The sequence below is a fragment of the Panthera leo genome, chromosome F3 (genome assembly GCF_018350215.1).
Source record: "Panthera leo isolate Ple1 chromosome F3, P.leo_Ple1_pat1.1, whole genome shotgun sequence".
NCBI classification, from domain to species: Eukaryota; Metazoa; Chordata; class Mammalia; order Carnivora; family Felidae; genus Panthera; species Panthera leo.
The window spans coordinates 35,911,089-35,936,412 of record NC_056696.1 but is presented as its reverse complement, the minus strand read 5'-3'; the positions used below and the strand labels follow the sequence as shown (position 1 = coordinate 35,936,412).

General features: G+C 48.8%; 2 protein-coding genes and 1 long non-coding RNA gene across 3 annotated transcripts in view; 2 read left to right on the top strand and 1 right to left on the bottom strand.

The window, feature by feature from the left end:
• Nucleotides 1-3,573: 3,573 nt before the first annotated feature.
• IL24 (interleukin 24) lies at nt 3,574-8,102 on the top strand. Its single transcript, XM_042925126.1, has 5 exons — nt 3,574-3,797; nt 4,924-4,986; nt 5,646-5,804; nt 6,476-6,550; nt 7,483-8,102. The coding sequence occupies exons 1-5, from the start codon at nt 3,627-3,629 to the stop codon at nt 7,564-7,566; spliced, it is 552 nt and encodes a 183-aa protein (XP_042781060.1). The 5' UTR covers nt 3,574-3,626; the 3' UTR covers nt 7,567-8,102.
• Nucleotides 8,103-9,181: 1,079 nt separating this feature from the next.
• Nucleotides 9,182-24,454, bottom strand: FCMR (Fc fragment of IgM receptor). Its single transcript, XM_042925193.1, has 8 exons — nt 24,290-24,454; nt 16,803-17,138; nt 15,915-16,046; nt 14,740-14,962; nt 13,177-13,307; nt 12,626-12,781; nt 12,326-12,384; nt 9,182-9,994 (listed from the first exon to the last, which is right to left on the bottom strand). The coding sequence occupies exons 1-8, from the start codon at nt 24,324-24,326 to the stop codon at nt 9,818-9,820; spliced, it is 1,251 nt and encodes a 416-aa protein (XP_042781127.1). The 5' UTR covers nt 24,327-24,454; the 3' UTR covers nt 9,182-9,817.
• Nucleotides 18,126-25,324, top strand: part of LOC122211783 — a 17,191-nt gene continuing 9,992 nt past the window's right edge. The window contains exon 1 of the long non-coding RNA XR_006198833.1: nt 18,126-18,625. This is a non-coding gene — a long non-coding RNA (uncharacterized LOC122211783). The remainder of the gene's footprint in view (nt 18,626-25,324) is intronic.

Sequence of the window (25,324 nt, the reverse complement as noted above, 5' to 3'; positions counted from 1 at the left end):
AGTGAGCCCCGGGGCTCACTTTCTCTCTCCGCTTCCTGCTCAGCTGTCTGTCTCTCCAGTCCTCTCCTGTCTCCCCCCTTGTCTACTGTTGCTGCACTTTAACTTTGTGTTCTTTGCTGTCTCCTGGACGCCCCTGGGCATCTTCTTACCGTAGTAGGGAGGAATTTTTAGTAATGCTCTGGATCCTGGAAGGGGAGGAAAGGGCGTGGTGTGGGCTCCTGCCCAGGACCAGAGGGCAAGATGTAGGTCCTCCAGGAGCGAAGGACTCAAGCTTGGTCCTCCTACAGGCAGCAGCAGCAGACCAGGGATTGCAGAAAGGATTTTGTCTGCTTAAGGAAATAAACACCGTTGCACGTGTGATGAAGGGAAGGGGTGCCGGTGCCGGAGAGATCGGGAAGGGTCTGCCAACTGGAGAGATGGGGAAGGGCCAAGTCCCCCAGGGCCCCCTGTTCTTCCTTCTCCACTGAGCTGCGGAAAATTTTCCCGCCCCTCATGTCACTTCCTATGCCCATGTCTCTTGCCTGAACCCGGGTTTAAAGCTGTTTGTGCAGCCGGGTGTTGTATGTAAGCGATGAGTCACTAAATTCTGAACTCAAGTTACTCCTGAAACCAATTTTGCACTGTATGTGAACTAATTTAAATAAAAATTTGAAAACAAAACAAAACAAAAAAAAAACAGATAAAGCCTCTCTCTGCAAAGGGCGAGAGCGTAAATATTTTGGGCTTTGTGGGTCATAGGATCTCAGCCACAGCTATTGGTCTCTGTCACTGAGCACGAAAGCAGCCATAGAAAATATGTAAGCAAATTGGATGTGGCCGTTTCCCAACAAAACTTCGTTATTCATGGACACTGAAATTTGAATTTCACATTCTTTTCATGGCTCAGTATTTTTTTCAATCATTAAAAAATGTAAAAACCATTCTTAGGTCACAGGTAAGCTGTTCTAGGCTCATTCTTTGTCTGCCGTTTGTCATTCCCTGATGCAGGGTCCAGTGTTGCCTACAACGTGTCCCAAGGACATGGTCAAATACCCATGGGAACTGCTGCATAAAACAAAGTTCAGCGCGGGTCCCTGCCTGCCCCCACCCCTCCCAGCCCTCACGGGAGCTCTCAGTGTCCACTACTCTCAGGAGTGAGCCACGTTTCTGAGAGGGGCTGGCAAGTGCCTGCCTTCTCTAATTTACTCACTATGAAGTCTCTTGTCCCTCAGGACCAGATTCGGTGCAACATGCTTTGGGAACACCGCTCCAGTCTACCCATCACTTAAACATGGACTAACTGATGTCTGAACGCCTTGCTAGCCGGACATAAGGTTGGGTTTCTTGACTGTGCTGGTGTTCCGGACATCCCACACTGTCACTATGCCCTGGGTGATCCCCGGCCAAGCAGCACAGGCCGACGCTAACCCACCGGGACACCAGGGCCCCTCAGCTTTCCAGACCTGGCCGTGCACACACTTCTTTATTCTTCCTGCACCTGAGAAGGGACCATCGGTGGCCGCATGTCAGGAAACACTCTGAGATTCCTGGCCCTGAGCCACCACAGAGGTGCTCATAGGCTATCCTGAGTCTCTAGGTTACTGTCCCATCATTAATAGGGCATAATTCCTGAAAGAGTTTGGAGTACGGAGACTGGGGTACTCTGCGTAGCAATAACGTATTTACATGTGTGTGGAATTTACAAAGCATCCTGTCATTTTCCCCGTTTCCTCCTTGCACCTGCCCTCTGGGAGAAGTGGGACAGGTTTTTTTGTGTGTGTTTTAATTTTATAGATGCAGAAACTGAGGCTCAGGGTAGTTGGGAGACTTGCCCCTGGTCACAGAGCTGGTGGCACAGCCAGAACTCAGCCCGAGGTCGAATCTCACCTCAGGGGCTGTTTTTCCCCACATCCCCATTGTCTTCAAATGAAGGGTGAGTAGGCGGTGAAGTAATTCTCTAGGAGAGCATGACCAATTTCCCTTTCTCCACCTCCCCTTTTTCCTCTGCCCCTCCCCCCAGCCCCCATATATATGATCTCCACCAAGCCTTGCTAGTCTGCACATCTTTACTTTAGAAACGGCTTTCGGGGCTGGGAGAAGAACCTTCCACCCACAGTTACACCCCAGTCGGTGAACGGTGAGGGTGCCTGTCCAGCTTGCCCCTCCATAACAGGAGCCAGCCACCCCCAAACAGCAAGCCCTCAAACGTCACTTCCAGGACCTGGGGTGAGTGATGGGGGGGTGGCGGTGGTTCCTGAGTACTTAGGCTTCGAAGAAGCATTAGACCGCTGCCTCACTGGGAATGGGTCCTGGGGGATGGTGAGGAGCTGCATTCTCCTGCTTTAACACCAAGAAGGATCTGGGCTGGATGGAAGGAAGGCCGGGAGGATTGTGAGGTCCAGAGACGAATTGTCAAGAGAGGCTGCAAAGCCTGCAGTGTTTGAAGGAACAGACTTTGAGGGAGACACTGAGGCACCGACCTGCACGGCAGAGGATATCGGGCATTCGTCCTGGGCACGTGTTAGTCGTCATTCCAGACACAGGTCGGCTCTCACCTTCCTGTGCAGTCTAGGGCTAGAACTGAGTGGCTTCAGGTTTGAGACCAGTGCCGGGAGTAAGATAGGTTCTTAAATGTTTGTGGAAGGAAGAAAGAAAGAAAGAAAGAAAGAAAGAAAGAAAGAAAGAAAGAAAGAAAGAAAGAAAAAAGAAAGAAGAAAAGAAAAGCAGGAAGGGAGGGAGGGAGGGAGGGAAAAAGCGGGGAGGAAAGAAGGAAGGAAGAAAAGCAAAAGGCAAAGGAAGCAGGGCGAAGAAACTCCGTGCGTTCGGTTATGATAAACAGATAATGGGTCACCATCGTCTAGCTTGGGGCCTCTACACAGTCATCCCAAATGGAGCTTCAGTGGGAGGTTTTAACGGTGATTCACCTGGAGATCTGATTCCTCCCTCTCATTCAGTTACCTGAAAAGTTAATTCTTAGAGTCAGGGGTGAGTCGCACATTCGAGGTGGCAGAGTGAACGTGTGCCCCTAACCTGCTGTCTGTGCCCCTTCCTACAGGCCAGGGTCAATCCCTGGACTCCCCCCATCATGGGGAGCGAGGATGACCTTCTCCTGGGGGAGGAGTAAAGACCCGCTCAAGTGTGCCTCGTGACTTCAGGGCAGAGCTCAGACAAACAAACGCCTAGTTAAGGTCCCTCTCCTTCAGAGTTCAGGCTCACACGTTCTTTGGCACATTAAATGCCACCACCACCCCTGCCTTCTTGGTCAAATTCTGACGGGCTGGTTGTTGGCTGGAGAGAACGGACATGGGGTGAGGAAGGAGGTGCTGGGTGTGTGTGTGACATGGGTGGGCATGGTGGGGGAGGGCAGAGAGAGAGAGAGAGAGAGAGTGAGACCAGAGGGTACGAGATGGAGGGACAGAAAGACCCTCGCCCCACCCCAGCGCACAGCAAGGCTCCATGTTTAGAATATTCTAACACTAGGAACTTACCCTGGTCTCAGATTTCACATCTGTGTGTCCCCGAAGCTGGCTAAGGTAGAGCCAAGGGGCATTACTCTGGGAATGCCGCTGCTGGGCAGAAGTCCTTCCTCAGTGGGATGCCTCCCTTTCTTCCAGCAGGATCCACACCTGGTCCTTCCTTCCCTGCAGATGGGCTTTCCAGTGCTGAGGACTTCCCTCCTCTGCCTGAGTCTGATCCTACATCTTTGGAGCCAGGGGCCAGGCATCCAGGGCCAAGAGTTCCAATTCGGACCCTGCCGGGTGGAGGGAGTCGTCCTCCAGGAACTGTGGGAGGCCTTCTGGGCCATGAAGGACATTGTGGTGAGTGAAGTGTTGTTCTGGACCCAGCCACAGGGGTTGCCGTGAGCGCCGGACGATATCTTATGACTATGGAGCCCTCTGTAACTCACTTATTATTTTCCTATATGATAACTCAAAGTCAGATGCATCACAAGCCCACATTCGCTCTTGCACATAAGGAAACAGAGGCTCAGAAAGATGTGGTCAATGTCTAGGAAAATAAACACAGCCCAAGGGGGATAGAGAAGGGATCCTGATTCACCTGGGTGTCATCTACGGCCCAGGGGGACAGGGGACTTCACCAACCAGCAGTCGTGGGAAATTCTTTGAGACCCACTGAAGTTTTTATCTGCCAGGCTCCTGCTAGTCTGTTCCCACCTGCCAAGGCTTTGGTTAAAGGTAGAAAGAATGGCAAATGCTGAGACGGGAGGGGGCGGCTTGTGAAATGTGACTGTGAATTTCACCAAGTCCCAAAAGTGACCCAGTACTCACACTGGCAAATGTGCTCCTTAAACAATGTTTTGGATTCCAGGTAGAAAGAGGGAGCTCGATGAGGCAGCCTGGGGGAGGGGAGAGTGAGGACTGGGGACAGAACATCTAGGTGTGATCTTGACCTTGAAACTGGGCACAGTGCCCCTCCCCCATCAGGTTCCTTGTTTGCACATTGAGGAGGCGGGAAGATGAGCTCTAAAACTCCTTTCTCGCAAGGATGATTTGACTATAATCCAAGATCTGGAGCGGGAGGCGGGGCTTCAGAGGAAGCTCCAAGGGCAAGAGGCAGCTCGAAGGTGCAGCCCCCACCCATGCCAACCCCTATGGAATATGGAGGCAAAACCCTGCCCCTAAGTCATTCATAAACCAAAGAGGCTTATTTCTTCCTGACCAAAGGAATCCAACAGGTTCCTGGGCTGTGAGAGCTCCCGGGATTCCATCCGCCCCGGGGATTAAGTATAGTGATTTTTGTGGCTAGAAATTTGTACCCTCACCCCAGGGGCCAACTCAGCACAGCCCTTCTTCGGTCCTCCCGTGGTCCTTCTGGCCTCTGAGATTTCAGACTGGATAGATTTGGGGGGTCAGCGTGCATTCGCAAGGTTGGTGTCTGTGCTGCCCCCGAAGCTGGACACATCTTTTCTTTCTATTCCCAAAGCAAGCTAAGGATAACATCACGAATGTCCGGCTACTACGGAAGGAGGTTCTGCATAACGTCTCGGTAATCAGACGCTGGGGAAAGACGATGCCTCTGTCTCATGACTTGTCTTCTATAGGTAGTGGTGAGGGGTGGTCTAGGGGAGGCTGACAGAAACTTCTCTTCTGCCTGGGCGTCCACTTAGGTCTCTTTGGTTCCCATCCTTCTCCCCCACTTTCTTTCCCTCACCCGACTGGGCGGTCAATGAGCACATGTACTGAGTCCGGATCCCTGCGAGGTGTTGAGCTCCACTCTGGAGCTCACGGGAGCTGGAGTGCAATTCCCGTGTTCCAGGGTGTCAGTTTTGTTTTCTCACTTGTCTTTCCAGTCCTTTCCCTGGACTCTCAACACTGAACCACCACGTGTCTTTCAGGGTCCATCACTCCCCCCTACAGCATTAGAGAGGCCATGTGGTGTAGAGGAAAGAATATTAACCAGATGGGGAGTCAGCGGTCCTGGGACCTAGGTCTGGGTCTGTGGTTCCTGCTGTAAATCGAAGGCACCACTCTGCATGCCCCCGAAGACTCCTTCAGATCTAATGTTTACTAACATCTCCTAGAAGATCTCTTTCTCTCTGTGCTTACCTTGCCTCATGTGGCACGTGGGTTGTGCATCCAGGGCCCGGGGTGGGGGGTGGGGCGGGGTGTGTGCAGAGGGCTCTTCGTGACTGAGACCCTCCCCAGAACGCTGAGAGCTGTTACCTTATCCGTGCCCTGCTGAAGTTCTACTTGAATACCGTTTTCAAAAACTACCAGGATAAGGCAGCTGACTTCAGGGTCCGGAAGTCATTCTCCACTCTGGCCAACAACTTCGTTGTCATCGTGTCAAAACTACAGCCCAGTGTGAGTAGAACAAAGCTGGGACCCGGTGCCCAGAGGAAATGATGCCCTTCCTCCCCTCATCTTTTTTTTTTTTTTTTTAAATGTTTATTTATTTTTGAGAGAGAGAGAGAGCAGGGGAGAAGCAGACAGAGAAGAAGACACAGAATCCGAAGCAGGATCCAGGCTCTGAGCTGTCAGCACAGAGCCTGATGCGGGGCTCAAACTCACAGACCCGTGAGATCATAACCTGAGCCAAAGGCAGACACTTATCTGATTGAGCCACCCAGGCGCCCCTCCCTCCCCGCACCTAGTCCTGTTTATTCCTTAACAGGGATTGAGTGCTGTGGTGGAAAAGGGTGCAGGCTCTGGATACTACTAGTTCTGGGTTCCAGTTCAGATCTGCTTCTAACCAGCTGGATGACTCTTTGCGAAGAAGTCAACCTCCCTGAGTTTCACTTTTCTTACCTATAAAATGTAGATGATCACCCCTACATGGCAAGATGGCCGTGCAAAAGAGAGGAGTCAGCCCCCACCACGGGTGGGAGTTCGGCAGTGGCGTGGCTACCTTGAGAATGTGGGGCTCAGGGCCTGCCTTGGGAACCCCTCTGGCATCACTGGGAAGGAGTGGGAGGGGCTTGCCTCTGCTGCTATCCAACACTTGAACTTGACACAATTTGTTTTCTATTATTTAGCAGGAAAATGAGATGTTTTCTGTCAGTGACAGTGCACGCAGGCGGTTTCTGCTGTTCCAGAGAGCATTTAAACAGGTAATCGATGCCAGAATTTGAGAGCCTGCCTATCCACGAATAGACTAGACAGAACCGTCACACGAGGGTGCCTCAGAGGCCTAATGCGGAATTCACTGCAGGTGTCTCCACCCGCCGTGCCCGAAATCTACCTAATTTAGCACAAGCACAGGCGTATTTGCATTAGTTATCACGTACTTTGCCCAAGCTCCACAAGCTGCATGGTCCATGTTTGTGCCACTTGTCACGTTAACATGATTTTCTATCACCCTACAAGATGATTTCATTATCAAGGACTCTCCCTGTGCGTTTTATGAATACCTGAGCTAGGCAATTGGAGTCGGAAGGAGGCCCCCTACCCCCCCAAACACAGACTTCCAATCTCCAGTATTTTCCATAATGCTCCAAAGTTCTAGTTTGTGAGGAAAAAAAAAAAAAAAAAAAAAAAAGGCATGGGAAAATCTATTCCTGTCTCCCAAATAAAGACTAGAAAGAAAATCCAAATTTCATCCCCAGACCCCTGCTCCCAAAATATGATTTTGATCACTTTTTTGAGGAACAGATATATCAGCCTAAAAATAAATGGTGAAGAGGAATAACATACAGAGGAAAGGGGCCACCAGGGCCTCAGTTTCTTCATCTGCAGTTAGACTCAGGAGGGTATCGAGATCCATCCCGCACTGGGGTTCTAGAGTTCTTATTATCAGGAACTCCAGTGTTTCTCCCTCGTTCCTTACCCATTGCTACGCACTGGTCCGTTGGTACTCACTGCCTCCCCCACCCCACCCCTGCCAAGGAATAAATGACGGGGCAGGGAGTGAGCTCAGCAGAGGCTATCCCAAAGGTGATACAGCCCATGACTCGGGGTCAGGCCAGCTCCAGGAGTGGTGTGTGGGAAAGAAATTTATTCTTGTGGCTAATGTGGTAGATCTTCCAATGTCCTTTCTCTTTAGTTGGACATAGAAGCGGCCCAGACCAAAGCCTTTGGAGAAGTGGACATTCTCTTGACCTGGATGGAAAAATTCTACCAGCTCTGAATGCCGAGACCAGGAAGGCGCCTTGTTCTCCATGTCATTTCCAACGTTCCACGTCCCTTCATGTGATAATATTCTCTGGGCACATCATGTCCTTGATGACGGGTTGCATTCTTGGCCGGGCTTATCTTCAAATACTTCATTCTTTAAGTGGCCCCAAAGATAGCCATGGAAGGTTCCCTTGGATGCTATGAGTAATCTACAAAGTAGACTCCTATATTTATTACAACTCTATTTAATTCCAGTCAGTGTTTTAACTGACGCCATATTTATTTGTCAGACTGTAAGTTCTGTGTAGGCAGCAGGGACTGTGTCCCATGCTTGTTTTTTATCCCCCACGATCCTTGACACTGTGGGGCAGTAGATGAGTGCTCAGTAAATGCTTAATAAACTGGATATTTTGTCTGTCTTTGAATTGTTGAGGAGCAATGAGGGGAGCTGGGATATGAAGTTGAACTTCAGGGCATGGAAATCATATATTTTTTTAAATGTTTCTTTATTTTTGAGAAAGAGAGACAGAGTGTGTGTGTGTGTGTGTGTGTGTGTGTGTGTGTGCGTGCACATGGGGGAGAGAGAGGGGCAGAGAGAGAGGGAGACAGAGGATTCGCAGGGGCTCTGTGCTGATACAGCAGAGTTCAAACACACAAACCTTGAGATCATGACCTGAGCTGAAATTGCAGGTTTAACCAGCTGAGCCACCCAGACACCCTGGAAATCATATTGTCATGAAATCTGCAGAAACACAGCACTGGGGAGTGGTGAGGAGCACCAGTTTGAAATGTCAATGATGAAAGACATAAGGCAGGCTAAGTGCCCAGCACAAAGTAGGCTCTCCCTAAACATTTCAGTTCTCCCAATTTCACCCCCACCCATCCCTTCTCTTTGGGGACCCTCCTTCCATATCCTACTCATTCTTATCCACCGCTTGAGAGGGTGCCATTATCAAGCTGACCTTGCTTAGATGCTGATGGCGTCATCACACCTGAATATACTGCCCAATCTTTGATGACAATCCCTGTTGATTAAAAAGCAGGGAACTCAATTCTAGCAGCCTCTTCTTTCTAACTGTGGGCAAGTGCCCGGTGAGGCTGTGTTATGCATCCAGGAAAGCTCTTCTTAATAGCAAGACTGTGTGTTCTCTAGCCTCAAACCCTAGCTGAACTTTGTAGTGGACTTTAATCCAAAGATACAATGTCTGCCTATGCCCTTGCCAGAAAAACTTAGGAGAAAGTATATATAGGAGGGGAGATGTGTCTTCTTTCACGACATTAAGTGCTATTACACAGCGCCTGGCCCCTTAAGAATCCACTCTCCTGACCCACCTTGCTATAAGCTACCTGGCAAAGAAATGAGGTGCGTTTCTGAAAGCAGAGAGATGTAATGGTTTGGGATGGCCAAACTAGCCCGGCACTAAAGAAAGTGCACAGATATCAGTGCTAGGCCATGGAAGAAAGATAAGGAGATGATGACACAAACTATCCTATTTTCAAACGAGGAAAGACACTGATCAGGGTACTTATGGGCATCAAAGGAGGGAGACAGTAAAGAGGATAGATAGGTAGGTAGGTAGGTAGGTAGGTAGGTAGGTAGGTAGATGGATGGATGGATGGATGGGTGGGTGGGTGGATGGATGGATAGATAGATAGATAGATAGATGGATAGATACATAGATAGATGGATAGATAGATGGATAGTCACTAACACAAGCATGGTTCTGAAAATTTATAACCCTTTATTGTCATCTCAAAATGAAATGTCTTTATCATAGGACTCAAGATGAATAGAAGCTCACTAGTAAGAGCCAGCCCTACGATCAGGGCAAAGATGTTGCCAGGGGCATTTCATACCAGGCCCCTTCCTAGCTCACAGGCCTGAGGCATGCCCTCATGAGGCGGTCTGGGGGCCTTTGACTGGTATGAGGCCCAAGACTGAGCAAGTCCCCCGAAGCAACACTTATGTCTATCCTCCAGTCTGATGCCATGTGTCTAGAGCCAGGGCAGCAAAGACCCTGTGATCAAAGACACTCTGCAAATCCCATTGGCTTGGAAGGGGAGCAGGTAGCATGGGGACAAATACTCTGCCTGCCCAGAGCCTACCTGAAAACCACAGAGGGCTGTAGAGGTGTGCAAGAAGAAACAGGAGAGGGTACAGAGCTATGTTCAGGAGAGACAGGAACAAGACTTAAGGTTAGTGTGGGAGGTAATAAGGGCTCCAAAAACAGAGAAGGTATTGGAAACCAGCAGATAGACAAGACTCATTGGCACCAAGGTCTGGGCCCAGGGGGACAGTGGGACAGGTGAGTCAGGCAGGGAATATTGACATAGTCATCTGAATCAGTGTCCTCTGCTTTGGCAACAGGCTTGTAGTAGAGGCTCACATATTCACAGCTGGTCTTCAGAGATGGGGCATGGAGCCAGAGAGTTTCCATTACCTGGGAACAACCAAAGAAGCATCACTGAATCTGGGTAGGGCGATTTTGGTATCTCTCCAGACAGATTTCCACAGTGGGCAATGGGGGGGGGGGGGGGGCGGAGTATGTACATGGTTGCTGATTTCTCAAAGACAAAGACACAGAAGTGGCTGAGCTTCGCCAAGTGGCTTAACCTTGGGGAGTTTCAGGGTGGCATCTCACCTCAGGTGGCTGGAAAACACTTAGCTCTGATACGGGCAAGAAATGCCTTAAATGGGGCTCAGGCTAAAATCACACGGTTAAGCCTGGGGCTGAAGGAGACTCAGCTGCCAGAGGAGTTTCCCTTCTAGGATTAGACGGGGTGACTTGTGGAATAAATATGCATCTTCTTAGGGAGTTATTCAAGAGTAGGGTGAGTCATCCCCTGCAGCTCCGTAAGGACTCACAGGAGCCGTGATGTGGCCTAACAGTGCATTCCAGGAAAGGGCTGGGTACTGAAGAGGAAGAAGGAAGCGTGCCACCTGGGCACAGTGCTGCTCCTCTTCCCCAGACAGAAACTTCAGGATCCTCTGCTTTCAGGATGGGTCAGTTCTTGGGAGGACAGGGTTGTGCCATGACCCCGCACTGTGCCATTATTGTAGCATCCACCCACGAAGGCTTCAGTAGGGGGAGTCACCTATTGCAATACAAGTCCTAGAACCAGGAGTCCGGCCCCATGAACATAGGAGGCGCCCAGGAAGTTCTAATGGGAAGGAACTATAACTTTGTGTACTTTACCAGAGAGGGAATGAGCTGCAGTGTGCTTCAAAAATTTGTCTCCTAAGGCGTGTTACAGTTCACCGTTTGAGATTAATTTATTCTGCTTGAAAAATTAAGATACTCCTTCTGAAAGCTGAAATAGTGAGCCATTAACCCTACACACCTCGTTGTGGACTTGTTTGGTCAAGATTTTTCCCTAAGAGTGGGACTGAGAGTCCCAAGCAGGGAGGAAGGATATGATTTGAGCAAAATACAGGCCCAGGTGAGGGTGTGTGTGGCCACAGGGAAGTTCAAGGAAAAGGGCTAATGTAAGGGAAGATGGGTGCTGCTGGATCATACCTAAACTACTGCGAACCTTCTCTAGGAGTGGGTAAGGGCAAGGGCAAGGGCAAGGGCAAGAAGCTAGAGGTAACTGTGGCAGAGCAGTTGCTTGTTGCTGGGTATCACTGTCCCTTCTTAGCAAAGCACACAATTGCTCAATTAGGGACTCTATTTCTCGGTCTCCCTTGAAGACAGGTGTGGCTACATGACTAAGTTATGCCCAGTGGGATATGACTGGAAGTTATGCCCAGTGGGATATGACTGGAACCTCAGGGTCATGGTCTTAGGGAAGCACCTTTCTCTTTCTGCCTCCTATGGGCTGGAATGTAGACATAATGCTGGTGATTGAGCATTGACTACGGACCAGTCAAGACTCCAGAGGAGGGCAGAGCAACAAGACAGAAGATGTTTGAGTCCCTGGATGACCCGGTGGCTCTGGCCACCTCTTCCTGGCCCCTGCCTTAACTTGGGAGGAAAATAGCCTTCCATCTTGTGAGCCCTGTGGGTTAGGGTCTGTTGCATTGGCTTAGTCTACACCCTAATTAAAACAGGAACATTTGCCACACTTATTTTTTTCCTGGTTCCTGAGGCAGTAGTATTTTTGACTACTACGGGCTACTCCAGAGAAGAAAATATTTTCTCTTCTTAATTTGGATAAACAAAGATGAATAGACAGTTTAAACACCTTTTACCCATCTGCCAATGGCCATCAATAGAAAACAGCAGTTCCCTACGTCCCTTCCTAGATTTCCACAGGAATCCTCCTCACCCAAGGGTTGAACCCTATGTACGTCTTGACATCTGCCAAGTCATCCTCGAGGCCAGGCTTCCTGCCTCCAGTGATGCGCAAACTACCTCCTCTCATCCTAGAGAGTTTACTAGAAAGCTCTCCCTCATATTAAGGTAAAACTGGGTAGATTCTACTCCCTTAAGACCTCCTGGAAATCGGAGCTCTTCCACCCCAAAGCCCTCCTCTGCAGGAATTGCCATCTGTCGCCTCTACTAAGCATCCATTTATACCCCCACGGTCATGCTTGGCTAGATAAGCCAGGTAATGAAGTCCACGACCGTTGTTGGGCAGTCAGTCTACTCACACCACCAAAGGACGAAAATCTTCCCAGACTGAGGGCCCAGGAGCTGCTGGGAAAGCCATGCCCTTCATCTAACAGGCAGCTCGAGGAACCGCCCCCCTCCTCCTCCCCGGGCCAGACCCGGGTCTGGGGCCGCCCTCAGGGCAGCGGCTACCAATCAGGGGTGGGGGGCGGAGCTTACCTGCGGCGCGGCCGGGGGTGCTGACGCTCCAGGGCCTGCGAGAGGAGCCTCCCGCTCACCTAAAGACCCGGGGAGACAGAGGTGAGGGCGTGGCCGCGGGTCCGGCCCGCCCCCGCCCCGCCCCGCCCCCAGGCCCGCCGGAAACCCCGGGCGTGGGGCGTTCCCGGAGGCGCGGCGCTCGGGCGCAAACTCGGCATCTGGGCGGTTTCCGCCGCTGCACCGCGCCCGCGGGTCCCGCTCTGCCCGGCACCTGCCCCACCCGGCGGTCGCCGTCCCCAGCTCGCCCAGCCGCCGGCTCACCTGCAGCGTCCGCCGCCCGAGCACGCCGCGGGCAGGCGCTGTAGATGTTCTGGGAGCGTGGCGGCTGCGACGCGCGGCGCCGCTGCTGCGGGGGCCGCTGGGACGCCTCCAGGGCGCGCATCCTCACCGCCACTCGGCGGACCCGCCTGGAGAGGGCTGCCCGGCAGAGCCGCGGGGAAAGAGGAGAAAGGCGTCAGAGGCCGGTGGCCACCCCTCCCGGCCCTCGGGTCTCAGGAAATTAAAGGCGGTCTCTCTCCGCGGTGCTTGGCCGTGTCTGACGCGGAGATGCTCTGAGTGCTTGGGCACAGCCTTGTCCCCCACTGAAGACCAAAGGGCCCAAGCCACCCTCCCCGTTCTCATTTCCAGACATTGACCCCTCATCCCACATTCCTCACGTCCCTGGCTGCTCAACTAAAGCTCCTGCGTTTCCAGGCCGGGGGGGGGGGGGGGGGGGGGGGGGGGGGGCGTAGGGGGCGGGGTTCCAGCGGAGTCTGAAGCTCAGGCCCCTTTGGGAAGCTCACCTCGCCCTAACCGAGCCCCGAGCCGCTCACCTTTCCTCCTTTGAATGGCCCTTTTCACCAACAGTCCAACTAGCGTCAGCAGGATGAGGCTCAGGGCGGTGGGCACCAGGATGTGAAATCCTTGGTCTTCCATCCCAGACACCGGGCCTTGGTGGAAGGCTCTGAGGAAGGAAGGAGAGGGAGAGAGACAGTAGAAGTCTGGGAGTCTGGGAGGGAGAGAGGTTTAAGGCAGCGCTCCTCAGTAGCCAACTTTTGGGGAGATGTCTCACAGGTTTGTCCCTTTTTTTTAACACCCCCCCCCCCCGCCCCGCCATCTGCCCCAAAGAGTCCTGTCTATGGAGTCAAGAAATTTGGATTCAAATTCAGGTTCAGCTTTCCACTGGCTGTGTGATCTTGAACCAGTCTCCCAACCTCTCTGAGCCTCCCATTTCCTGGGAAATGGGTACAGTAAAGCCTATTTCACAGAAGTGTTTAAGGCTGAAACAAAATTGTAGATATAAAGAAGTTAGAACACCTGGTCTAAGCAGCGTTAGTAAATGTCAGTTCCCTTCTAAGCTTTTGCACCTCTGTTTCCTCACAAGATTATTGCAAATACTAAATGAGTTAAATTTCTTTTAAGTGGAAGAGACACTGTTCTCATAATGCTCCCTCTTGCTTATAAGGTCTTTCCTCCGTTTCCTCTACAAATTGAAACCTTACTTTCCTTAAAGGGTCAACACGTAAGTTCTCTTTTTTTCTCCAGTCATGGCAAACTAGAATCAACTTTTTCTGTCTGTCCTCAATTCTTGTGTTTATATTGGTTACAACCCTTTTCACAGTCAGACTTGTATTAGTTAGTAAGATAAGACCTGGATATTGCATGTTTTCATCTTTCTTACATTTTCAATGTCCAACACATGGTAGAAACTAAGAGAATGTTGGTTGAATTGACTTGCATTCTCCACTGGTAGGCTGGTGTAGTTTACTGAGCCAGGAATCAGGAGTCCTGGTTCTATTTCAAACCACAACGTTCTCATGACTTCAGTTGCCTCATCTGTAAAACCCAAATGATGCTGGAGGTCCCTTTTCTCACTAACATGTTTGTCTTTGGTTAGGCAAAATAATTCCAATTATTATAGGTTTTCTTTGGCGTCTGCTCTAATGCTGCCCCCTAGTGGTCCATCGTCGCACTTTCCTAGGTGCTCCCCAGGCTTTAGACCCGCGCTGTCCTATAGAAATACAGTGTGGTCACATATGTAATTTTAAATACTCTAGAAACCACACTGAAAAAGTAAAACAGTGAAGCTAAATTTGGTAGTTAACAGTTTTATTGTTAATTTTATTCTTATTTAGTTCCCCATCAAAATAGATTTGAATGAACGCTGAGTGACTAAAAGATTTGGGTCTCATCTCTGCAGGGTGTCCTGCTGGGGCATTGAGAAGTGCGTTCTTGTTATTGGACTAATAAGTTAATGCGCTACACTCATAGGTAGGCTAGACACAAGAAGGGTCTCTGTTGGTGGACACTGCAGGAAGATTTCAATGGATCTCCTAACTCTAGGCTACTTTGCCTGACCTCTAGCCCATCCTGGATGGTGGAGACCTCTTACTTACCTCTGCCTGTGAAGCCTGCTGTGGTAGTTGTAGCTGGCCGTCTGGAGCCTACGAAGCACCCCCGGAGTTGAGGTCTTTGAGGTTGTGGTAGATGGCAGGAAGGTTGGGGGCTTGGTAACTGCTACTGAAGATGCTCTGGAAACTCGAAGGTGGTGAGAGATTCGGGTGGTGGGGGACGGGTGGGTTGCTGGAGGAGCCTCAGTCCTTTGAGCTGGTGGGGTAGCTGCAGGAGATGGCGGGAAAGAGTGACCTTCCAGATATACATTCTAGTCACCAGTAGGATGGGGTCACCCTCTCTTTCCTGAACACACTCTCCTTTCCCCTGGACTCCCTCTATTGCAGTCCTCATGGCCTGAAATGCCTTCTTAGCATGGCCTCTCCACCTAGTACCTTCTATGTATATTTGCCTCAAATGTCATTTCCTCCAGGAAGCCTTCCCTGACTTTCCAGGCAGAAGAGCTTGCTCTCCTCTGATCGTGGGAAAAGGCCTGTTTGCACTTCCCTCCCCACTCTGCTTTATGCTGTAGTTGTGTGCTTGCCTGGTCTCTTCCATCCCACAACCTTGGGTATAAGATATTCTCAGTTAAACGATCCCTCTTGGCACCCAGAAAAGTTCTGTAGTGTCACAATGTTCAATTGATGTATCTACCTCATAAGATAGATGTGAAGATATGATGTAGATAATTGCATGTTAAAGATGCATTTAAAACAAGAAAAAGGTATGGAAATGTAAAAGTACCATTAGTATAATCATCCGACTTTTTATTGCAAAAGAGAGTTGTTAAAATCACTGTGTGCCAGAAAATGAAGACAGCCCTGTGGGGAACAGGAGGCATGACCATCTCTGGCTGGAAAAGATCTGCCCAGTCTTGGTTCCCCAAGTCATTCATAAAAGAAGTGGGTTTTGTGAATGGAGCATTACTTGTGGTGCCACCTGGTGGTGATGTGTAAGTTCTGCAATTCGTGCCAAGTGCCCAGGCTTTGGGATGGGCTTGAAGGACATAGGATGCTAATCTCTGGGAAGTACCGTCTCCCAAGACAGGGAAATACACATCTGAGACTCAGCTGTGCTTTGCCAACCATTCCATGAACTGAACACATATTCCCCCCTCCACTGTCACAATGCCCCCACATCATCGCACCCACCTCTCCTACCTCAGCTTTGGTGAACTGACCTTTAGGTATGAATTCAAGAGAATCGGCATGTGCAGGCATCTGGAACCAAGGGGGCATCGGTCTATGTAAAAATTTATGAAACCATCTTGGAGGCTCAGGCATCAGCTCGTCTTCCCAGAATGGGTCATACTCTATCGAGGCAAAGGGAATAAATACACTGGGGTGGGGGGGCTCTCGGAGGAGACTGAGACCCCAGGAAGGGATGTTGGTATGAGTTGAAGCTGACTCAGCCAGGGTGGATGGCAGTGGGAGGACGAGGCCAGAGTCCACCAGGAAGAGCAGAAAAAGAATGGGCTGGAGACTTCCCTGAAAGAAATGCTCTTTCACCCTTGCTCAGTGGCCACTGGGATTTTAGAATGGCTGTTGAATTAGTGGTTGCATAGGAGTTAAGAAGTCAGTAGAGGAATGGAGAAAGGTGGGATTTGGGAGACATATGGAAAGGATCATATCATAAAATACCAAGTTTGACCTACAAATGTGACTTGAAAAATGACTGTCTTTCCTTGATAGTTATCCCTGCTATGTCTCATGGGACAGCTATGTAAGGCAGTTATGTCCTTTTGCTTCCAATTTCCTCCCATCTCAGAGCCTCTCCTGTACCTTAAACCCTCATTCCCCTCAGACCTTGGGTAGTGCGGATAGAATACAATGCAAGGAGAGCGTTTATTTGTTCCTTTCAAATGGTTTGGGTCAGAAATTTGGGGGACTGTGAAGTTAATTCACTGTATGAGGTTTCAACTATGCAAATCCCAATTATCTTTGGACTGGCTAGCATGGTAATAGCATGAGAGTCTGTAGGACTACTGTAGTTCAGTGGTTCTCCCAGCCTTCCCGGGTGGTGACATTTGCTAGGTGCACTGAGCCTCCTTGGGGGGGGGGGCACCTACCACTGTGGACACTCAGGGTGACCTGCTGGGTCTTGCCCCGGTCTGTTTTCATGCCTGTCCCACAGGCATAGACTCCGCTGTCACTCTTGGTCAGCTCTGTCACTTCCACTAGGAACACATTCTGATCTGGATATGGCTTCAGGGTGACTCGGTGCTTGTATTCTTCCTTGACGAAATTCTTGCTGGACACGACGGTGGAACATACTCCAGATTCAGCCACTTCCCGGCACAGATACAACCTCACATGCTTTTGAGGAAGCGGGCACTCAATGGTAATGGAGCTACCCAGAATTCCCTCCAGCTTTACTTCTGGGAGGTTCCTCAGAGCCCCAGCCACTGCAGGGAGAGGGAGTTAATGTACAGGAAGCCCCATTTCCAACCACATCCCCAACTCCCGCCCTATTTCCAACCCAGGCCCCGGCCCAGTCTCACACTCATCTCTCTAGCTTCAGCCTTATCCCCATCATCAGCCCAAGCCTCAGATCACCTTAGCCTCGACCTTCTCCTGATCTCTAGCCCTAGCCTCATCCTCAACCTCCTCCTATCCCTAACCCTATATACATCCTCAGTCTGACTCCATGTTCTTCCCTAGCCCTTTGCCCAAGCCTGACTCCCAGCTGGACCTCTCTCAGCCCAAACCTTAACATAACCCTCACCCTCATTCGAAACCAAACCCCTAAGATCTCAGTTACCAAACCCCTAAGAAGTCAAAGCTACTATCAAAACTTCTGTCCCACGCCGAGGAGAGATGATATGCCATAGCAACCCCAATCAGCACATAGCACCCAACAGATTTCAGGGCGGTGTTGGGAGGCACAGTGCGATTTTGCTGCAAAAGCTTTCCTGTCTAGTTTTGTTTTGCTCAGATCCATTCAGCCAAAACGACTGCTCACCCTCAGTTTTGTTTGTTAAATCATTTTTTTTTAAGCATTTGTTGAATGCCTTTTATGTGGCAGGAAGATGGCTGGCATCCCTCCCTGCACAGAATGAATCATTTAGTGGGCAGTACAAATGGACGCTCACTACAGAGTCATGCGATACACCCCACAACAGAGATATGCAGGGAGGCTTGGAAGCAGTGAGCAGAGAAACTGGATCCAGGCTGCTGCCAAGGGATGGTGTAGTTTGAGGCAGGGTTTCTGGAAGAAGTGATGTCTAAGTTGTGACCTGAAAGACTGAGTGTGGAGGGCAACTGAGAGCATGATGGTCTTCATTGAATGAGGGAACGCAGATGGAATGCAAGGGTGTGTGTGTGTGTGTGTGCACATGTGCACAGGTGTATACGCATTGTATGTGTGTTGGGGAGGGTGGGAGCAGGGAGGAATAGAATAGAACAGAATACAATACAATACAATACAATACAATACAATACAATACAATAAAAGTTTATGCTTTGGCTGAGAGAAGGCAGATCTAACACAGTTGAGTCAGATGGGAAAAGAGGGTAAGTCCAAATATGATTAATTATCAACTAAATGGGTCCCAATAAGTGTCTTCATATTTCTGGAAAGAGGGGCAGAGGGTGAAGTATGTGTGTTGGAGTGGGGCCAGGGAACTTGGGTAGAAGAAGAAAAGACTCTTCCAGGCAATGAGCACAGTCCTCAAAGAGGCTGGGATATGAGAGAGAACATGGCATGTTCATGGAGAGAAGTTGACAGACTTCTTGAAATTCATCCCCTGACCACACATTAAGAATAGCTCCAAGGAGTTTAGTAAGATAAGGAAAGTCAAAGAAAGAAGCAGGGCTTGAGGTTTCTGGACAAGCAGAGAGAGCTGAAGAGGACATTCCGGAGGGAGCAGAGAGTGTGGACACCAGTGAAGAGGTAGAAACAACCATGGGAGTATGAGAATGGGGGATAGGGGCTGGAAGGGGGAACGTTTACAGGAGTGTGTTCAAGTCTAAGAGTGTAACTGGTGTTAACATGGTAGGGATAAGAGGAGGGTCCAGCCAGAACATGTAATATCTAACATGGAAACTTGCACACAAATAATCCAATGCTGTTTCAAATCTGCTGGAAACCTAGGTGTGCGAGGCAGCCTCATGACTGGAACATGGCAATGGAAGGGTGACCCATTCAAAAGACAAAGACCCAATCAAGGGGGTGGGGGAATTACCCTGTGTGTCCAGACAGCCCACACCTGTGTGTAAAGCCCAGCATCTGAGAGTGAGCATGTATTTTTGGACCAACCCAGCCAGAAAGGGGCATGAATGCTGCTTTCCCAAGAGCAAGATGCTACAATATGGGCAGGAGCAAGATAGAGCAAAGGGAGGTCATCACACCTCGAGTGACCTCACTCTGCTCAGGAATGAGCTTCTGGTAAACCCTTGGCTTACCCAGATCCCCTGCGGTGGGCTGCATGTTTGTGTTCCCCTAATATTCGCGTGTTGAAGCCCTAACCTTCAATGTGATGGTAGTAGGAGATGAGTCCTTTGGGAAGTAATTAGGGTTAGATGAGGTTAGTAGAGCCCTCATAATGGGATTAGTGTCCCTCTTCTCTCCATGTACACAAGAAGAAGCCATGTAAGGACCCAGAGAGATGGTGGCTGTCTGTAAGCAGGAAGAGGACCCTTACCAAGGACAGTATTTGTCGGCACCTTGATCTTGGGCTTCTAGTTTCCAGAACTGTGAGAAATGAACTCTATTGTTTAAGCCACACTGTCTATGATGTTTTATTAAAGCAGCCAGAAGAGACAAAGCAAGGCATCCTTATTGTCTAAACCCTGGACAGATGAAGCACAAGAAAAGCTGCTGGGTACTCTGAGCTCTGGTCCCAAGGAAGCACTAGTTGGTGAGATGAAAGGACAAGACCCCAGCTCTCCTTGGAGTTCACAGTAGCTTCTAACCCGCAACCAGGGTTTAGAAAAGCAGATTTCCCAAAGAGAGAAAAGATAGATGTAATTTCCTGGTTTCGAATTTATGCCCGGTGTGCACATGAGGCATGTTGGAGAAACTTAGTAGGATGCTGGTGACCTGATCTTACCCTTTGGCATGGTGATTACATCTGTCTAGGGTGGGGCCTATGAATCTGCATTTTAAAATAAGCTTCCCAGGTGTCCTTGAATTTTTGCAATTCTGAACTACATAACTATATTTCCATATGATTCTGGGGAATAAAAGGAGGGGTGGAAGTAGGTGTCTAAGGGACCCAACCCCTTTAATATTGGTGTTTTAAAGAGGCTACTTAGTAAGTGACATTAATCTCTAACTTGGTGACTTGATTTTCAGTGGCGATGGTAGAGGACAGGGGTATAGGTGATTTAAAAGGTCACTCTCGATATATAGTTAGATATAAATATATATGTTTGGAACATGGGAGAAAAACACATCATTTCCATGATGAAAATTATGGTAAATGCTCCAAAGGCCTTGGCTGGGGTGGTGCCTTGAAGATGGACTTCGGATTCTGTTGAGCAGTGGTTTTCCGGCTGATGAGAACCCTCGCAACTCAAGTCACAGCAGAATTCTTTCTGGAAGAAGGAAGCTGGCCTGCAACTTTTTTTTAGTGTTTATTTATTTTTGAGGGAGAGAGCATGAGGGAGGGGCAGGGAGAGAATCCCAAGCAGGATCCACACTGCCAGCACAGAGGCCAATGCAGGGCTCGAACTCATGAACCGTGAGATCATGACCTGAGCCGAAACCAAGGGACGGACGTTTAACTGACTGAGCCATCCAGGCGCCCCTGAGACTTTTTTTTTTTTTTTTTTTTAATTTTTTCAACGTTTTTTATTTATTTTTGGGACAGAGAGAGACAGAGCATGAACGGGGGAGGGGCAGAGAGAGAGGGAGACACAGAATCGGAAACAGGCTCCAGGCTCCGAGCCATCAGCCCAGAGCCTGACGCGGGGCTCGAACTCACGGACCGCGAGATCGTGACCTGGCTGAAGTCGGACGCTTAACCGACTGCGCCACCCAGGCGCCCCTATGTTTACCAGATGGAGTGTGAACTTTTTTAAAAGATGAGAAACGTTCTACTCAACTTCCTACTCCCACATACACCAACATGTGTGTCCAGGCAGACTGTCTGCTTTTTGTCCTGTCGCAATGAATAGAGTGTCCCCCCTCCTCCCCAAAGCCAGTTCTTCTTCCTGTGTCCTGAGTCCAACCTGCTCACCTTCTTTAGAACTTCTCTTCCACCCTGATCGCTCTCTCCTCGCCGTGTCATTTGGTTTCTTCTTTGCTATCATTGCCATGGCTTACACACTTGCTCTGATATTGGCCATATTGAAAAAACCCTCCATCTACCTTTTGCCTCCCCTTCAGATGCCACCCCTCTTCTGTTCTATTTCTCAAATGAGTCATCAAGGTCACAGAATCCACTTTCATACCTCCCACTTCTTCCACCTATGCCTGTCAGAATTGTGTCTCCAACATTCCACTAGAACTGCTAGTCAAGGTCAGCAAAAATTTCCTAGCTTCCACATTCGATGTCTTTGTCTTCATTTACTTGCCCTCTTGGCAGCATGTAAGGGAACTGAGCCCTCCCACCTTGAAATGTTTACTTTTCGTGGCTTCCCTAACTCCACACTCACAATGACTGCTCCTTTTCAATCTCCTTACTTTCCTCTCCTTCTCTATCCACCTCTCAGTATTGGATTGCCCTAAGGTCTGGTACTTATGCCTGCCTGGTCTCTTCTCAGTCTTTCCTTCTTCTCCCCACATTAGTTCATTTACTCCCATGGCTTGTAATGCCAACTGTATGTAGTTTTTTCCAGAACATTTATCTCTAGTCTTGTCTTTTTTACCTCTAAACTCTAGAATCACCTTTCTGATATCGCCACTTGGACTCTACTTGAATATCTAAGATGTATTTCAAACTTACCATGGCAAAACAAATAGACGAACAAAAAAAGAATTCTTGATTTCTCTTCCAAAACCTGTTCTAAGCTCTTCCTGTTTCAGAAGAGAGTACTGGCATCCACCCAACTGCTGAAACCCAAAACTCATTCCCATATTATATTAAATAATCAAGAATAAATTTTAGGGGTGTGTGTGTGTGCATGTGTGTGTGTGTGTGTGTGTACTGGGTCACAACATCACGCATATGTATTATTACTTTTATGGGTCAAGGTGAAAAAGCCTACATCATGTAATACATTTTTGCTTTACTGTGGAACTTCCCCTAGGGCCATGTGGTCTATGGTTTGTGCCCCATGCACTGAGCTCTTGGAACAAGGACAATTCCAATATTTGTACAACCTGGGGCAGAAATACAAATAAAGACCCCAATATCATATGTCTAAATATTTTAAAATCATAAATCAAGATAATAAACCGATGAGTAAAGTATGTCCTATGACCCATCTTGACAAATTCACACACCTTAGATGTCCACTCAGAAATATTTCTGTGTTGGGGGCACCTGGGTGGCTTAGTAGGTTAAGTGTCCAACTTTAGCCCAGGTCATGATCTCATGGTTCATGAGTTTCATCCCTGTGTCAGGCTCTCTGCTGACAGCTCAGAACCTGGAGCCTGCTTTGGATTCTGTGTCTTCCTCTCTCTCTGCCCGGCTCCCCCTCATGCTCTTTCTGTCTCTCAAAAATAAATAAACATTAAAAAAATTTTAATAAAAATAAAAATAAATAAAACATTTCTATGTGGGAAGAATGTCTCCAAGTTTCCTACTCCTAGCATCTGTCCTATAGCCCCTTCTTTTCTCATCCCAACTCCTGCCAACACCACAAGAGTCCTAGTACATATATAGCAGATAATCCAGGTTTCATGTATTAGCTCTGCCCATCTCATTCCAAACATCCTTTTATAGAATAAGATAGAATTCTAGGATAGAAGACCCAGTATGGAGGCTTATACGGTCATTGAAAGTGGGCCCAGAGTCATCTGGACAAGGAGCTCGAGGTCTAGAAGAGGAGATATGAGTGTGGGCTTGAGGAGGACAATCCCCTTGGGCCTGTGAACTCCTCACTCTCTGAGGATGGGCACAAAGGGAGATGGACTGGATCCAGAGCAGGGACCCCTCTGGCCCAGCTAGAACAGTGGTATTGCTCAGGACAGACTACAGTGCTGCAGTTCAAGTACCCTTAACTCCTAGAGATCTTCTACCGCCACTGAACCACTCTTTCTTCTCAAGCCTAAGTTTAGTTAACCATCCACTGTGTTGACATAAGTCCTCTCACAGAGTCTGACATTTCATTAAAACTGCATTTCCTTGGACTTTTAGGGTGTTTCAATCTTTGACTCAACAAATGTTTGACTTTCTTCCATATTCAAGCCATTAGAAATAAAGCAAATATGAATAAAAAATCATTTTGACCTTCAAGGAGCTTACCAATTAATCAACAAAATAAAGTGAATACATGCCAAGTCACAATATAAGGCAGAATGAGGTCAGCTCTTGGGATTCAGAACACAGGGTTCTGGAAAGCGTACAAGGAGGTGGAGGTTGAAGTGAATTCTGAAGGGCTCATAAAAGGTGGAGATGAGAGGAAGGATGTTATCAGCAGAAGGAATGGCATGAGTAAGAACATGGTGACAGGAATGTCCAGCACATGTTTAAGGAGGAGTCCTCTTTGGCTGGAGGTTAGGGAAGCACAGGGGAGTGTGGTAAGCTCAGAGGGTAAAAGGGGAGCACAAGGTAGGAGTTTGTAGGCAGTGGGAGCCATTGAAGGTTTCTAGGAAGGGCGATCCTATGATTAGAGTCAAGCATTAGAGAGAGTAATCTGGATTCACCAGTGGGTCAGTTTGGAGGAAGTGGGATAGTTATGAGATGACTTTGAGTTCTGTTCCTTTCCATTCCCTCTGTTACCTCTCTAGTAGAGGCTGCTTATCCCGGTCATGCTAATCCAGAAATTACATGAACTGGCCATTAATTGGGTCAAAGTCTGGGTGGGAATAAGTGGTAAGAGGTGGTAAAAAAATCATTCTGGCATTTGCACCTGATATCAGAGATAGTTAAGATGGATAGAATAGCTTGTTTGGATGAGGGCTAAAAAGGAACTTGAATTATGGTGCTAGGTATGTTGCATTTCAGCTCTTGGTGGGAGACTAAAGTGGGGGTTCCCAGAAGGCAGTTATTGGGATTCAGAAGACAGGGCTGAAGATATTAAACTTGAGGAATGGATTAGGGTTACTGAACTGATGAAGGAGTCCTCGTTTAAAGCTGAAAGTTGAAAATCAGCAGTGAAAGAGATCCAAAGAAAGAGAATGTGGAGGTAAGAAGAAAGAAATTTGGAGGCACTTGCTTTATGATCCCATATTATCAAACTAATACGCCAGGAGAGGTAATGCCTTCAACACTAGTGGGTCAACACCTGAGCCTCACAGATGTGTCTGGACTGGAGAGCGGGGCACTCACAGAGAGTGGGGAGGACGTCCAGAACTTCACATGGTCTCTATCCTTATCCTGCCCTGAGTAATTATCTGCAAATAAATCCATCCAGGAACATCAGGGCTAGAGATGGCCAGCAACTCCCCTACCTGTGGACAATTCAACCTCATAAAATGTCCAAGGTGTTTTCCCAGGGCACTTACCTGGCAGGAAGCAAAGTGACCAAAGCCAGAGGTCCATGGCTCCTTCCAGAGCAACGTCCCATCCAAAAGCCCCTGGAGATGGGGACAGGGACCCACTGCTCACCCAGGAACCCTTTACAATCTGGAGCTTGAAAGAGATTTCTGGCCCCCACGAGGAGCAAGACTTGAAAATGAGGAAATGACAACTTGTTTTGTTTGCTAACTAGTTTTAGACTAAAAAAGAAAATACCAGCAAACCACAGCGGAAGTTAGGAATTGAGAAAATATGTTATGTTGAGCACGAATGGGTCACCAGGGTTCAAAGGGCCTCTAGGTAGGTAGCTCCAAAAAGCTATTAGAAGCTCTCAGGCATGATATTTCTTAGCCTTGGGCATGTTTTCTTGGAAGGGCCTCCCATGCATTATGAATATTCATTGACTTCTGAGACAGAGTCACTTGCCTTATCCCTGTCTTCAGGATAAAAGAGACTTGTCACCAATTTTCTCCATCTGAGGAGGACTGTATGGGTAGAAACTTTGTCCTGAAGTCAGAAGATACTGGTTGTAGCCCTTGAATTTACTTGGCAAATAATTTTGTGCACCTACCATGTGGGAATACTAACCATTGGTTTTGAGGAATTCACTCCCTTTCTCTGAGCCTAGATCTCCTTATCTAGAAAAGGAGGGTGGGACTCAATGAGCCTGGCATTCTCTCCTGTAGGTTACTGTTCCTGGAGTCTTAATTAACCACAGTTTGCCCAGAACCTCAGATCAACCACCCTTCATCTCTCCCAGCTCTGCCCCTGAAGGTGCTGCCCTCTGGCAGGGGCCCAGGCAACCTCCCAGTGGCCACAGAGGCATGCCAGACGATCACGTGACAGTGTCTGAAGTCACAGCAGCCTGGCAGAGCTAGGCTCCAAGCCCCCCGAGGGTCTATGGGAAAGGGCCAGTGACTGATGGAGAAGGGAGATATGCTGAGGCCATCAGTCACAAGGTATCACAGAAAGAGCTCTGGGTTCCCGTCCGAAGACATGGCTTCTGGTCCTGGTTTGGTGCT